Source organism: Trachurus japonicus, chromosome 9 (assembly GCF_045865225.1).
Source record: "Trachurus japonicus isolate A0001 chromosome 9, Traja_1.0".
In the NCBI taxonomy this organism is placed as follows: Eukaryota; Metazoa; Chordata; class Actinopteri; order Carangiformes; family Carangidae; genus Trachurus; species Trachurus japonicus.
In genome coordinates, this window is record NC_140915.1 from 10119799 (window position 1) to 10135262 (window position 15464).

At 46.1% G+C, this 15464-nt stretch overlaps 1 protein-coding gene across 2 annotated transcripts in view; it reads right to left on the reverse strand.

Moving 5' to 3' along the window:
• fras1 (Fraser extracellular matrix complex subunit 1) overlaps positions 1–15464 on the reverse strand; it is a 341854-nt gene that overhangs the window by 3844 nt on the left and 322546 nt on the right. For both annotated transcript variants that reach the window (XM_085785897.1, XM_085785896.1), the window contains 14 exons: positions 15018–15165; positions 13978–14183; positions 13729–13885; positions 12720–12920; positions 11583–11770; positions 9546–9821; positions 8145–8377; positions 7245–7405; positions 6144–6358; positions 3502–3652; positions 2712–2819; positions 2453–2612; positions 1300–1416; positions 530–696 (listed from right to left, as the gene is read on the reverse strand). In XM_085785897.1, coding sequence (XP_085642023.1) covers positions 530–696; positions 1300–1416; positions 2453–2612; positions 2712–2819; positions 3502–3652; positions 6144–6358; positions 7245–7405; positions 8145–8377; positions 9546–9821; positions 11583–11770; positions 12720–12920; positions 13729–13885; positions 13978–14183; positions 15018–15165 — 2488 coding nt within the window. The remainder of the gene's footprint in view (positions 1–529; positions 697–1299; positions 1417–2452; positions 2613–2711; positions 2820–3501; positions 3653–6143; positions 6359–7244; positions 7406–8144; positions 8378–9545; positions 9822–11582; positions 11771–12719; positions 12921–13728; positions 13886–13977; positions 14184–15017; positions 15166–15464) is intronic.

Genomic DNA, 15464 nt, shown 5'->3' on the forward strand with positions numbered 1-15464 from the left:
ATAAACAAATAAACAGTTTATGAAGATATGAACTCCAGATTTCATGAACTGTAATTTCATTTTTTAATTATTGTGTTCTGTTGTTATTTTCAATACTTTTGTGGCTTTTATTCTTATTCTATCTTTATATTTATCACATATCTTAAGGGACGGAAGAGACAAAGTGTTGTGTCTTCCTCTTCTTAACCTCTTTTTTCCCTCTCTACTTCTCAACAATGTTCAACAGTTTCTTTAATTAGATATTTTTTAACACTTCTTCTAATCTTCTTCTTATTACCAACTGTCATTTAGTATAAATGCTGACTGTGTAGAGAGCGAGAGTTGTTTTGCTGACTCTTTTGTTGTTTCCTGCTAAAAAATAATAAAATTCAATAAATATACTTTGGAAAAAATGTCTTTGTTATAAAAATTTGGGTTGGAGTTACAGGACAGGACAGAAAAATATAAAAGAAAACACTTTATGAGTTATTGGAGAAATAAAAAGTTGTGTTTGGTTCTGGGTGAGTTCAGAGTGAAGGAGTGGTCGTACCCATGGAGAAGGCCCCCTTGTAGTCCATCTCCGCCATGGAGACGTCGGCAGCAGCCGGGTCCATCATGAACACCTTCTCGTTGTTGCACAGCTGGAACTCCGTGTTCAGGGAGTAAACGACTGGAACGGGCCGGTTGGTCTGCTGGAAGGCGATCGGCACCAGGAACCTGACGAGGAGCAACAGCAGCAGGTTCAGGTTCTGCACTATTACTATCTGCAGCTGTGCAGCAGGGTTATTATAATCACATAAAACTAAGACTAAAACTAAAACTAGCAGTGAAAATAACTTAATTGACTGGAAAAAAAAAGTAAAAATTACGGTTTTTGATGAACAATGACAATGAACAATGTAAAACTAACAAAAACTGCAGAAAATATTAGCTTTGTTTCTGAGTTGCAGGAAGAAAAGGCCACAGACCGATACAGGACTGGTTCCAGTACGACCGCCCAGGTAGATAAGAGTAAATGTATCTGGATGAAGACTGATGGGAACATTTGTAGGAGGCAACAGAAAAGGAAAAATCCCACAAATTTGAAAGTTCATGTTTGGAGCTCTCACAGAAAATCAAGACTTTGCTCCTAAAAAACTAAAACTAAAACTACAATTTCAAAAAAATAACAACTAAAACTAGTCAATTCCTCAACTAAAACTGTTTCATCACTTGTTGAACTTACTATAACTAAACTGAAAACAAAAAAACTGAAAAAGAAAGTGAAAATAAAAGAATGAAGATGCTAAAACTGTCTGTGCAGGCTGAGGCTGGACTCACTTCTCTGGAGCGTGGGCCGTGCAGGACAGAGGTTTGTCTCCGGGGTCGATCCAGGGCTGAGTGGGCTGGACGGTGCAGGGGATCAGGAAGACGGTGTACTCTCCAGAGTAGTCCTTCCTGTTCAGTGAGGCGGGGGCAATAAAACAACATGAGGAACTCTGGAAAACCCACCGACATGTGGAGCTTTGTTCTCAGTTTGATGTTGGGACTTTAACTCATCTCTAACGCCGGGTTTAAACTACACAATGTTTTTGTCTTTAGCGATGGTCTCCATGTCAGATTAAACCATCACAGTGGCAGAAACTCTTATCACGTCTTGGTCGGGAGACTGATCAATCATCATTCACGACCGATCACGACCCTGCACGAGTTCATAGGCCACAACAAACTCATGGTTACTGTAGCGTTGTTTGTAAAGCTGGCGGACTTTAGCTCAGACAGGAAAAAGAAAAGGAAGAAGAAAACAATGGTGGAGTCGTTCCTGGGTTGGATGAAGAATAAAGTCTGACTGTCTGTTCTTCACAGAGAACGTGAGGTACGTTAACGAAAGTGTTCACCTCAAATGATGAATTGTGTCTGTATTATGCTTATCATTTGTTTTGTTTTTGTTTTTTATTCCTCAAAGTGCATCTGGAGACCCGGGAGGCCGGTTCGTAGTCCAACGAAAACTTTATATGAGAGTCAATAGGGCCTGACACAAAAATGTCCATAAAACTGTACACAAAAACCATTTAATATTCCTCCACACCGCTCGTCCACTGCAATCCAAGTGTCCTGAAGGGATATAGTCCAGAGTTTACTAGAAACAAATTCAATACAGGACTGTTTAGGCTGTAAAAATGTCCTAAATTACGTTGTTTCGAGTAAACTCTGGACTATATGCCTTCAGGACACTGGGATTGCAGCGGACGAGCAAGAAGGAAGAATATTATGAGATTTTTGTCTCATATACAGTTTTCGTTGGACTACGAACCGGCCTCCCGGGTCTCCAGATGCACTTTGAGGAATAAAAAAATACTCCGGAGTATTCATCAGCATGAGGGTGAGTCACTAATGACTGAATTTCCTTTTTTTGGTGAACTATTCCTTTAACACCAACTTCTCCTCCAGATGTTTCCACCTGGCCCGTGACCTGTGACCTGGTGCCACTGACCTGCTGTAGGAGCTGGTGGCCCTCCACAGCTGGTACGGGGAGTCGAAGGTCTGTGCGCTCCACAGCAGCTGCATGTCGAACTCGATGCCTCCCAGGTGGTCGGGCGCCATCAGCCGAGACTTGTGTCCCGGCAGCGTGTGGTGTTCAGGGACAAACTGACCTGCAGGAGACACAGCATGGACGATTAATACCAGAAACTATCAAAATAAATAAATAAAGATAAAGGTTGTGTTTTTTTTTTTACTCTACGTGAACCGACCTCTGAACTTGGCGTGGGTTTTGAACTCGATCACCAGTCGTCCGTCCTCTCTGATGTAGATCCTGATGATCTGCAGTCTGGCTGAGAGCACGCTGTCCGTCTGGATCCCTGCAAATCAACAGATTATGATTAAGATGAAATAAAAGTTGTAGATTTTCATTTTGCATCTTGTCTTCTGTCTCATATTAAACGTATAAACACGATGCAACTGCACAAATGTAGAAATCTAACTTCATACTCGATGTGCACCGAACCTCTTCTGCTCAGTTTTCACAATAAAACTTTAAAAATTATGATTTTTTTTAACCCTTCTGGGTCAAATTGACCCAATCTGTTCCCTTCCTCCATCCTCCCTTCTTTCTTTCCTTCTTTCCAGAATCCTTTTTTTCCTTCCTTCCTTCCTTCCTTCCTTCCTTCCTTCGCCCTTACTTCCTTCCTCTTTTGATCCAATTAACCTGATCTGTTCCTTCCCTCCATCTTTCTTTCCTTCCTTTTTGACCCAATTGGCCCAATCTGTTCCCTCCCTCCTTCTATCTTTCCTTCCTTTTTCCCTTCCTTCTTTCCTCCCATCTTTCCCTTTGTCCTTCCTTCCTTCCTTCCCTTCGTCCTTCCTTCCTTGACCCAGGAGGACAACAGGAGAGTTACAACATAAACACTTGACTGAGACTTTAAATACGTTCCTTTGCTGCACACCAACTTGGTTTAAAACTGAAACAGGTAAAAGTAGAGGGAAAGAGGTGCATTATGGGAGAATCGGTCCTGACTATTCGGTGCTGTGTTTCGTCTTCACCTGTCCTCCAGAGCACGGTGTCGTAGAAGAAGGAGAACTCCATCTCGGTGTGATGCTCCAGAGACGCCCAGCCCCTCGGCGCCGTCACGTAGATGTAGGACACGTAGAGAGGAACCTGCACCGTCAGGAAGGACTGAGCCGAGTCCCGCACCTGGAAGAAATCCACCGGCAGCAGGATTAAGAAGGAGCTTTATGTAAGAAATGTACGGCAAGTAATAATAAAATCACCCAATATGTCACCAGAGACTAAGGAATCACGTTCATTTGAAACACTGTCAACTCACAACAATAGTAGGCTACAACCAGAATATTCACATTTAAAATTTTTATTTGCAGCCTGCAAATCATGTTTATGTTTTGATTTTGTGTTTTGGCTGGTCGCTCCATCCACCGCTCAACCTCCCAATCACCAAGTCTGCCACTGAGCTGCAGCTACAAGCATTGTGGATTACGTATGACGTTCCTATAAAAGACCTCACTATGACTTTCAAACACGTCTTGACAAAAACAGAAACAAAACCAGGATCTGCAAAGGAGATGCGTTTTAAAGGGATAGTACGAGCATGAGAACAATGGTGATGGGCGGGATGTTTTTCACACCACTATCACCGCTTAGACAAATCTGAAATGATTGAAGAAACATTACTATTTCTGTGTGTGTGTTTTGTGTTGCTAGGTGTGGTATTCAGTTTTGGGGGAATCACGGTGTCTAGAAAGCATCAGTGGCTCAGCTGACAGGGACAGCTAACAAAGCTAACAGCAGTAGCTAAGCTAACATCAGGACGTCAGCTGTTAACTCATTGAGTGCAGTGCTCCTTTCCAAAGTTTTAGTCAAGTGTACCGGCAATTTAGACCATTTTTGACTTTTTTAAGTATATATTGTTTGGCCTTTTTGCCTTTTATTGGATAGCACAGTGAGATAGACAGGAAAGGGGGAGGCAGAGAGAGGGGGAATGACATGCAGGAAGGGTCTGCCCGACGCGGGACTCGAACCGGGGACGCCTGCGTTGAGGACTGTAGCCTCTACATGGGGTGGCCGCCTTAACCACTACGCCACGCACCGCCCCGACCATTTTTGACTTTTTATGTAGAGCCATAGTGTATTCTATATTATTGCCAGCAACACATACTGTAGCTCAATTGAAAGGTTTAACTTTATGCTTCAAATGACCACAAACCGTTTGTTTCTACGTGCCTCCGTTCCTGAGAAAAGTCAAGCTAAACATGGCTGGGTTTCACCAAAATCCCTCCTTTTTTTCTAGAAAAGGAGATAGAGCGTATTTTATGAAAGGTGCGCTGTTTGTGCCTGTCGCTCTTCTGACACTCGCATTTCTGGATCGAAGGGCTCGTGTAAGATAAATATATACAACAATTGTTGTTCTATTCACAAAACCACCATCGGGGGCGGGGGGGGGCGCCACTAAACAACAATAACACAGACGCACCGTGCCGTGTCACAGCCTCTCGCCGCGGAACGTGAGGCTCTGCCGGCCACAGCGGCTCGGGAACACCGGTCCCGCCGGTGGTCGCGGTCCTTCTGTGGTACGGGTCGGTGGTGCCGGTCTGCTTTGGCCCAGAGACCATCAGATTTTACCGCGGGAGGACTTTGGGGAGGACACGGTGTTGCTCCAGATGAAGACCGGGCGGGACAGTCTGAGAGCTTCCTGTTTCTGCTCCGAGCTGCTGCAGCCTCACGGGTGAGAGCAGAGCAGCTGCTGCATCCACATGCAGAACTCCGTTTGCAGAAGCCGAGTTATACTTCCAGATCATGAGCTGTCATGTGACTTTGATCGTCATCTATTTCAGTTCTCCTCGTCGTAGAGTCCCCAAATTTACATATAATGTGTATTAAAGTGTCTATTTTCATAATTTAAAAAAAAAGCAAAAAACGTAAAATCTCGTTTTTGGCACTCAACGCATGGGAACGAAAAACGAGAAATTACGTGGTTGGCACTCAATGAGTTAAAACCCTCCCGTTGTCGGACACGACATGAAACTACTCCAGTTAGCTCAGTCATGTTGTAACTAAGATATCCACGGGAGAAAATATTTTTTCATGGACCGTTTATTGAGTCACTGAGTTATTAAAGTTAAACAGGTAGCTAACCGTTAGCCCTGCCAATTTACGATAACCGTGACTAATTACAAAAATGTGCATCATTGGTTTCATAAACTTTACAAACATCAGATTAGTCTAAACAGTGATATAGTGACATGCGAAACTCTCGTCCGTCACTATTGTTCTCATGCTGGTTTTTTACCCGGAAGTAGTTGTAAACAACAAGGCGATTCGTTCTATAGCCACTTTTTGCACAATACTCCATTATCTCAGTGCATGTACGGCTTTATCCGCTTCATTTCTTTCTATTACTACATCGTCGCGGCTCCGGTGGCGTAGAGACTGTGTGAGTGAGTCCCGGGGTACCATAGCCACGAAGCTGGAGCAGGAAAGAGGTTAGCATGTGGCTATCTGGCAACCTCGAGTCTGAATTTGACCACAGCAACAATTTTGGCCACAGTCTTACATACATACAGTACAGCTCCTTTTACGCTCAAGAGCAGCGTGATGGAACCACTGGAGGGCGATGATTAAGATTTTGATTTATTATCCACCCTGAGATCTGAAGTCCGCTGTTCTGTACCTGGAAGTCGGCGGTGACGGAGCCACTGCAGACGTCGATGAGCTCTGTCATGTCGTAGTAGGCGTCGAAGGTCCAGATGCAGCTCTTCAGGTTCAGGTGCTTGTAGAGCTGGATGCTCTTGGCCTCGCGGACGTTGGGGTTGAACTGGTACGGTCGGTCGAAGCCCGGCCCCAGAGAGATGCTGTCGTAGGACACGTCGTCAAGGAAACCAGACTCTGTGGACGAGGGAAACGGACGTCGTCAACGTTTAAATGTCAGCTGGAACGACCTCGGTGCATGTCAAGGTCACAGAAGATAATAAAAAAACATCAGACAGAAAGTGAAAATAACTGCATCAACAGATAACAGATCTCAAATACAGAGGACAAAAAATGGCAAAAGTTTAAATAAATACAGAAATAAATTAATTTTGATTCTGAAAAATGCTATTTCTATTCATTTTCATTTGGTTGGTTGTGCATATATGAACAAATTTATTTAACATTTAACCATTCAAGTATTTTAATATTGATTTCTGCTTTTCTACATATCTGCTTTCACTACATACATCTCCGTATCTGTGTGGTTATTAGGTTTGAACATCAGTGTAAAGTAAGACAGAAATAAGTGCAATTGGTGAAATTATTCAATAAAAGCATTTTTCACTTCCAAATTGAATTTATTTTGCATTAAATAATTTATTTCAGTATTTATTTACATCGTTTTTTGTTCTTGCTCTGATTGATTAATTAATCGTGCACCCGGCCCCATTGAAAATGAGGGTCTCCCTCGATGGAACTCGAGTGTTAAATAAACGTTTAAACTAAACCAGATTAAACTAAATGTGACTTAAAGTGACTTGAAACAGGAGGAAATGAGTTCTTTATTGTGGTTTGTTTGTTATTTTCATTTACAGGACGTCTGTCTCGTGTATTTTTTTAACTAGAGAACTTCTGACACTCTGTGACTTAAACTTGTAAATCGTGATCAAAACTTGGCTGCCTCGTTGTAGAAAAAGGGTGAAAATGCAGAATGATGCACCGCTCTGTTAAATCTAACTTCTATATTTCACTTCCTGCTCCTGGGAGCTTTGATGTGTGTGTGTGTGTGTGTGTGTCTGACCGGAGAGCCCCTGCAGGTCTTTGAGGGTGACCAGGTTGGAGCAGACGTGCTGCTGCCGGTAGATCGACTCCGACAGCAGGAAGTGCAGGTTGTGCAGCGGCATGGTGGACACCAGGGGCAGCATGCCGTCCTGGTGGGGGATCTGCACCGAGATATGGATCCTGCAGAGGGACAAACAGAGCAGAGACCACGTCAAACAATCAAACAAAACAAACAAACAAATATGTCAACAAAATAAAACTAGAATTTTGAAAGGGACTTTATCCATTGTTCAGATGTCAGTTCTGGAAATGCACTGCAAAAACTCAAAATCTTACCAAGAATATTTGTCTTATTTCTAGTCAAAATGTCATATTTCTAAACAAATCTCATTATACTTAAAACAAGACTCATCACATAAAAAGTAGCTTGTTTTTAGACACTTTTTTACTACTTTCAAGCATATTTTCACTTGGAATAAGTAGTAAAATCTGATAGTGGGGCAAGTTTTTCTTTATTATTACAAGCACAAAAAACTTGCTTTCACTGGCAGATTTTTCTACTTATTTCAAGTGAAAATACGTTTGAAACAAATGAAAATGATCTAAAAACAAGTTCATTTTTAGGTGATGAGTCTTATTTAAGGTGAAAAGAGTTTAGTTTTGACAAGAAATGAGACATTTTGACAAGAAATAAGACAAATATTCTTGGAAAGATTTTCGAGTTTTTGCAGTGATGTAAGCAAATTAGTGCATATTTCATTAGATATTGCCCCATTTACACATAAAATTTGACAGAACTTGTCTTAATGTGAGTGATAAACTTGGGAAGTTTCATAGTGATATCTGTCAGTTAAATTTTTTTTACTTTTAAATACATTAAAAAACCCATAGGCGGAGGTGGGCATTTTTGTCCTCTGACCTGTTGGGATGCTCCTTGTGCTTCACGTCCAGGTATTTGAGCGTGGCGATGAAGGACTGGGCCTGGAAGCCTCTGGCGGTTCCCGTGGTGACGGGCGTGTGGCAGATGGAGCCGTCGGTGCCGATGGTGGCGATGTTGCTCCTCAGCGGCGTTCCCAGGTGACCGGACTTGTCCCGCGCCTGAGCCACGCAGCGCACGTGGAAACGACGGCTGAAGTAGATACTGTCCAGGACCTGGAGGAGGAGGAGGAGGAAGAAGGAGGAGGGAGGAGGAGGAGGAGGAGGAAGAGGAGGGGGAGGAGGAAGAGGGAGGAAGAGGAGGAGGGGGAGGGAGAGGAAGAAGGAGGAGGAGGAGGGAGGAGGAGGAGGGAGGAGGAGGAGGAGGAGGAGGAGGAGGAGGAGGGGGGAGGAGGAGGAGGGAGGAAGAGGAGGAGGGGGAGGGAGAGGAAGAAGGAGGAGGAGGAGGGAGGAGGAGGAGGGAGGAGGAGGAGGAGGAGGAGGAGGAGGAGGGGGGAGGAGGAGGAGGGAGGAGGAAGGAGGAGGAGGAGGAGGAGGAAGAGGAGGAGGAGGAGGAGGAGGAGGGAGGAAGAGGAGGAGGAGGAGGAGGAGGAGGGAGGAAGAGGAGGAGGAGGAGGAGGGAGGAGGAGTAGGAGGAGGAAAGAGGGGGAGGAGGAAGAAGGAGGAGGGAGGAAGAGGAGGAGGATGGGGAGGAGGAGGTGGAGGGAGGAGGAGGAGGATGGGGAGGAGGAGAAGGAGGGAGAAGAAAGAGGAGGAGGAGGAAGAGGAAGAGGAGGAGGAAGATGAGGAGGGAGAAGAGGAGGAGGAGGAGGGAGAAGAAGAGGAGGAAGGAGGAGGAGGAGGAGGAAGAGGAGGAGGAAGATGAGGAGGGAGAAGAGGAGGAGGAGGAGGGAGAGGAAGAAGAGGAGGAGGAAGAAGAGGAGGGGGAGGAAGAGGAGGAGGCGGAGGAAAAAGACGAGGAGGAGGAGGAGAAAGACCGAGAAGAGGAGGAGGTGGAGAAGAAGGAGGAAGAGGAGGAGGAGGGAGAAGAGGAGGGGGAAGAAGAGGAGGGGGAGGAAGAGGAGGAGGCGGAGGAAAAAGACAAGGAGGAGGAGGCAGAAGAGGAGGAGGAAGAGGAAGAAGAGGAGGTGGGGGAGGAGAAGGAGGAGGGGGAAGAGGAGGAAGAGGAGGAGGAGGAGGAAGAAGAGGAGAAGGAGGAGAAAGACGGGGAAGAGGAGGAGGAGGGAGAGGAAGGAGGGAGAAGAAAGAGGAGGAAGAAGAGAAGAGAGAAAGAGGAAGAGGAGAAGGAGGAGGAAGAGGAAGGAAAAGGAGACACCGTTCAGTCCAACCAATCACGTGTCAGTCCCTCTAACCCCTGAGTTCTAAACCCGCCTCCTCTCCTCACCCTGTGGTTGACGCTGGTGAACGGCGTCGTGTCCGTCACCGTCTCGAAGGGCGATCGGGCGCCGTTGGTGTCGGTCGGCGCGGCGACCTCCCAGGAGAAGTGCAGCTGCGTCTGGTTGATGCCGGCCTCCTCGCACAGCGGCCGCATGGCGGGGTACTTGGGGTGGTGGGGGTCGCACGGCGTCACGCAGACCAGCGGGTAACCGGGCGACGGCGTCTTCTTACTGCCCTCTTTGGTCACTTCCTGCACGTGGTCGTAGTCGGCGAGCGAGACCACCTGAGGGAGGAGGAGGAGGAAGAGGAGGAGGAAGAGGAGGAGGAAGAGGAGGAGGAGGAGGAGGAGGAGGAGGAGGAGGAGGAGGAGGAAGAGGAGGAGGAGGAGGAGGAAGAGGAGGAAGAGGAGGAGGAGGAGGAGGAAGAGGAGGAGGGTAAAAGGAGAATTCTGGTCATTTTTGACCCCTAAATCGTTGTCCTGATGGTCACTCAGTGTTGGTGGGAACAAAAAACGCAACTAAAGTTGAAAGCAGGCAAACCGGAGTTACACCATGGCTAGACTGTGGTGGCCCTGAAGTGCAAAACACAACGGCAAATCAGACAACAACGGCAAAAGAGAAAACACAACACAAAAAGAGAAAACACAACGGCAAATCAGAAAACACAACAACAAATCAGAAAACACAACAACAAATCAGAAAACACAAAAGCAAAAGAGAAAACACAACGACATTAACCAAACCGGAAAAGGTAGGTACCCTCGGGCGACATGAATCGTCGCTGATTGGACAAAAGAACTGGTCCGTGCTTTGAACCGGAAAGACAACACCGCCAGCGCGACAGACAAGCGGGACTAGCACAGAGGCCGCTATGTGTTGCCCAAAATGTTTTGCTTTTGTGTTTTCTGTTTTGTTGTTGTGTTTTCTGATTTGCTGATGTGTTTTCTCTTTTTGCCGTTGTGTTTTCTATTTTTGTGTTGTGTTTTCTGATTTGCCGTTGTGTTTTGCACTTCAGGGCCACCGCACTAGACGGCGCTAGAGCACTGGAAAAGAGAGTAACGACACGCATTGGTTCAATGGAAGCGCCTCCTGATGGCAGGATATGGGTTTTGCAAAAGCGCCCAAGAACTGACATCTCTGCATTGTTGGTGAATGAGCAAGTGTGGTGTTTTCAATAATTTAAGGACATTTATAGATCACCCACGTTAATAGCATCATTGAGGATCCTTTACAGATAAACATTAACACATAGGCGAGTAAAAAAAAACACACAAAAAAACAGTTGTTGTCTACATTAATGTTTCAATCTACATTTTGTAATAAACAAATTATAAGTATAATTTGATATGACCATGACACCTAAAAACAAAAACACAGCCGTTTTTATCAATTTACAAGCAAGTGGGCAACACACATACATTGGAGTGAATGAGTTTTCTGGGCGCTTTTGCAATACCCATATCCTGCTACTCGGGGCGCAAAACCCTTACCACGGGAGTCAATGGTGGTGTCGTTACTCTCTTTTCCAGTGCTCTAGACGGTGCTAGGGATAGCGACAACGCTAACCTATGGGGGCAATTCTTTCAACCACAACAAACACTCAGAAAACAATCAAATATCTACGGTACATGGCTGGAATCCTTATGAGACACCACTGAACTCATATAGTGTACAGTATAAACAGTATAAACTTTGTGTTTTTGCATGTAGTCCCTCACCTCAGACAGCCAAACTCTGAAACATCCTGGAAAGACATTACTATCCAATCGCAGAGCGCCTGCTCTCCCCGCCACAGAAACTAACACTTTTTCCTTGATGTGATGATTTCTTTACAAAAATAAACGGTCTGAGATATTTTGGACATTACAGTGCAGTGAGCATCCCTATATATTCAGAATGGTACGATCTTTTTTTCCCAACCACATTTTGCGACAATTCCACAAGATTGATCGTCGAATCAGACCTCTCCGTCACTATTCGGAGTCATCCCTACTCTATTGTTTCATATAAAACACAGTCATCTCATGAAAGTTGAGTTTTCTTACGATAGGTGGGGCGGGCAGGATGAGGCTGCCTGCAGCCTCCTGGTCCAGAATGGTCACCGTCGCCATGGTGATCTCGCCGAGCACCGCCTCCACGGGGTCGTCGGGGCCGAGCACCAGCGAGAACGACTCGTGCCACTCGCGGTCCTCGTTGGACAGAATCTCCACCTTGAACAGGAGGTGGTCCATTCCTGAGGAGAGACGATCAACGATCAATCTATTGATCCTGGAGGAGAAGGAGGAGGAGGAGGAGGAGGAGGAGGAGGAGGAAGAGGAGGAGAAGGAGGAGGAGGAGAAGGGGGAGGAGAAGGAGAAGGAGGAGGAGGAGAAGGGGGAGGAGGAGGGGGAGGGGGAGGGGGAGGAGGAGAAGAAGAAGGAGGAAGAGGAGGTGGAGGAGGAGGAGGAGGAGAAGAAGGAAGAGGAGGAGAACAAGAAGAAGGAGGAGGAGGAGAAGGAGGAGAAGAAGAAGGAGGAAGAGGGGAAAAAGACGAGGAGGAGGAGGCAGAAGAAGGGGGGGAGGAAAAGGACGTGGAAAAAGAGGAGGGGGAGAGATGAGGAAGAGGAGGGGAAGGAGAAGAAGGAGGAAGAGGAGGAGGAGAACAAGAAGAAAAAGGAGAAGAAGGAGGAGGAGGAGGAGGAGGAGGTGGGGAAAAAGAGGAGGGGGAGAGATGAGGAAGAGGAGAAGGAGGGAGAAGGAAGAGGTAGAAGAGGAGGCGACAAGAAGGAGGAGGAGGAGAAGGAGATGAACAAGAAGAAGGAGGAGGAGGAGAAGAAGGAAGAGGAGAACAAGAAGGAGGACGAGGAGGATAAGAAGAATAAGGAGGAGGAGGAGGGGAAGGAGGGGGGGAAAAAGAGGAGGGGGAGAGATGAGGAAGAGGAGGAGGAGGAGGAGGGAGAAGAAAAAGAAGGAGGAGGATGTGGAAAAAGAGGAGGGGGAGAGATGAGGAAGAGGAGAAGGAGGGAGAAGTAAGAGGTAGAAGAGGAGGCAACAAGAAGGAGGAGGAGGAGGAGGAGAAGGAAAAGAACAAGAACAAGGAGAAGAAGGAGGAGGGGGAGGAGAAGGAGGAGGAGAAGAAGAAGACGAAGAAGAAAAAGGAGGAAAAGGAAGAGGAGGAGAAGCAGCTCTCCCGTCTCACTGACCGGGGGTGAACTTGAGCACGCGGCTCTTGGGGTTGTAGTCCACTCCGGACTGGGCCGATCCGTCCCGGGTGCTGCAGCGGATCTTGGAGGTGCGGTCCAGGTCTCCGTGGCGGATCACCTTGATGTTCAGAACCTCGACGCCGTCCGGCCCCGGAGGCTCCCGCACCTGGTAGGACGCCTGCTCGAACTCGATGGTCGGAGCTGGACAGGAAACAGGAAGTGAAAAGTCACCGTGCTGCCCCCTGGTGGCGGTTTGAGAGATAAAAACTCTTGATCCGTGTTTTTTCTGGTTAAAGTCCCCCTAAAGAGGCATTTTAATTTTTTTTTAAAAATGCTCTGCTATGACTATTTTTTGTTTAAAATTGCTTTCCCACAAAAATGTTGTTTAAAAAAAAGCTCCCAAATAGGCTAAAAACAGGTCTACTATTTCTCCTTCATTGAAAAATCCAGATTCTATGAATATTCATGAGTATGCAAATGCTTCATGACTCATGCCCGCCCACCGCCACCGTGTTTCTAAGTAACGGTGGTGCGCGTTAATGGGGCAGGGGAAACGGAAGAGCGAAGTCAAAACACGAGATTTGCACCGGAGTTCGAACCCTGGTCTACCACATTCAAGGCGGTAAATAAACCTCTGGGCCACGGCAACTAATGATAACATGCTTGAACATCTAGCTGTATAAGTAGACCACATCACAGTCAACAACAATTGAGATGCAAACAGAATCAACGGGATTGGTTGCTAGTTTCATGATGCATGAAAACTGACTCCGATTTGAAAAATTGAATCCCGTTTTTTCAGACTCTGGTTTTGAAACTGCATTTTCAAGTCTAAAATGCTCAGTTATGGCGTGGATTAGCAATTTTGCTCCTGAAATGCCTTGTAGCAGAACGCACACACTAAATTGACATGTTAATTATTTAAAAAAAAAATTTGGTTTAGGGGGTCTTTAAATAAATTAATTAATAAATAAAAAGAGCAACGTGACGCGACAGTGGATCTGCTCACCGTCTTCATCGTTGGTGATGGTGATGGTGACGATGTCGTTGACGCCCACCATGGCGCCGCTCCAGTGGTCTCCCAGCGGCGTGCCGAGGTGCACCTGGAACTCCTCCTCGGGCTCGAACACCGAGTCGTCGTTGATGTGAACGGTGCAGTTCTTCACCTGATGGAACAAAAAAAACAAAACTTTAATGATCCAGAAACTGAAAACAAAGACAAACGGACGCCGGATGAGAAACACAAAGAATCTTCCACCTTCTCTCCTTTGAGGAAAGTGATGCGTGACTCGTCGGCATTCCGGCGCTCCTCGAAGTCGTCCATCACCATGGCAGACATCGTCCGCGTGAAACACCTCACCGACGACTTGAAGGACAAGTCGCCCGTACGGATGATGGGGATGTGGAGGACGCTGTCCTTCTCCTTCACGGTGTAGGCACTCTTCTGAAACTGCATGCTGGGAACTGACAGAGAAATATGACGGTGAATTCTGGTCGATAGAAGTGAATTAATTAATCATGGTTAAAGGGATACTTCACCCAAAATTGATAATTCACCAATTTTCTACTCACCGTCATGCCAAGAAGGGTTTGGAGAACTTTCTGAGTCATCAAAACACTTTTGGAGTTCCAGGGGGGGTCCGGCTGGCAATGGACTTTCATATAATGGCGGCGGATAGAGTTCATTTTTGAATCGTCCAAAACACACACTATGAAACATCCAGATACCTCCATACTGCTCGTCCGTACTGACCCAAGTGTCCTGAAGCCGCCACATGGACAAGTTCTTCAGAAAAAATTAATGTGATCTCTGTTTTTAGCCTTGTTGTAGCAGTAGCTCCCAGTGGCTGCGCGAGATTTACTGCGAGATGTTGTTCCGTGTTTACATCATACATTCAATGGTTTACAAAGACGAACCAACATCTCGCAGCAAATCTCACGCAGCCACTGGGAGCTGCTGCTACAACAAGGTTAAAAACAGAGATCAAATACATTTTTTTCAAACAACCTTTTCATGTGGCGGCTTCAGGACACTTGGGTCAGTACAGACGAGCAGTATGGAGGTATTTGGATGTTTCATAGTGTGTGTTTTGGACGATTCAAAAGTGAACTCTATCCGCCGCCATTATACAGTATGAAAATATGTTGCCAGCCGATTGCTCCAAAAGCGTTTTGATGACTCTGAACGTTCTCCAAACCCTTCCTTGGCATGACGGTGAGTAGAAAACTGGTGAATTATCGATTTTGGGTGAAGCATCCCTTTAATAATAGACACTCTCTGTGGGTGGGTGGACGTACTGTCCTGGAAGGTGTCCGTGATGACCACGTTGGCTTCGTACGGCTCCTGCAGGACGGCGCCCTGAGGGGAACTGAGGAAGACCACGAAGGACTCGGGACCTTCGATGGACGGGTTCTGGACGTCGTCCATGATGGTCAGACTGCACGTCTATGTGGAGAGAGAGAGAGAGAGAGAGAGAAAGCTGTGAGTAAAGTTTTAAAAATAAAAAACTCAGTAGTGTCCTCAGCTGCTGTGGAGGAAGGACGAACTCTTTTATTTATACATTCATAATGTGGATCCAGTGTGTGTGTGTGTTGTGTTGTTGTGTTGTTGTTATCCATCACTCAGACACATCCACAGCCGAGTTCGTCTCTAATACCGACTCTTTGGAGACCTTGAACATTTTTTATCCAGGTAAATATGTGCAGAATAAAATGAAGAGGCTGCATCAGTGCATTTATGAAACA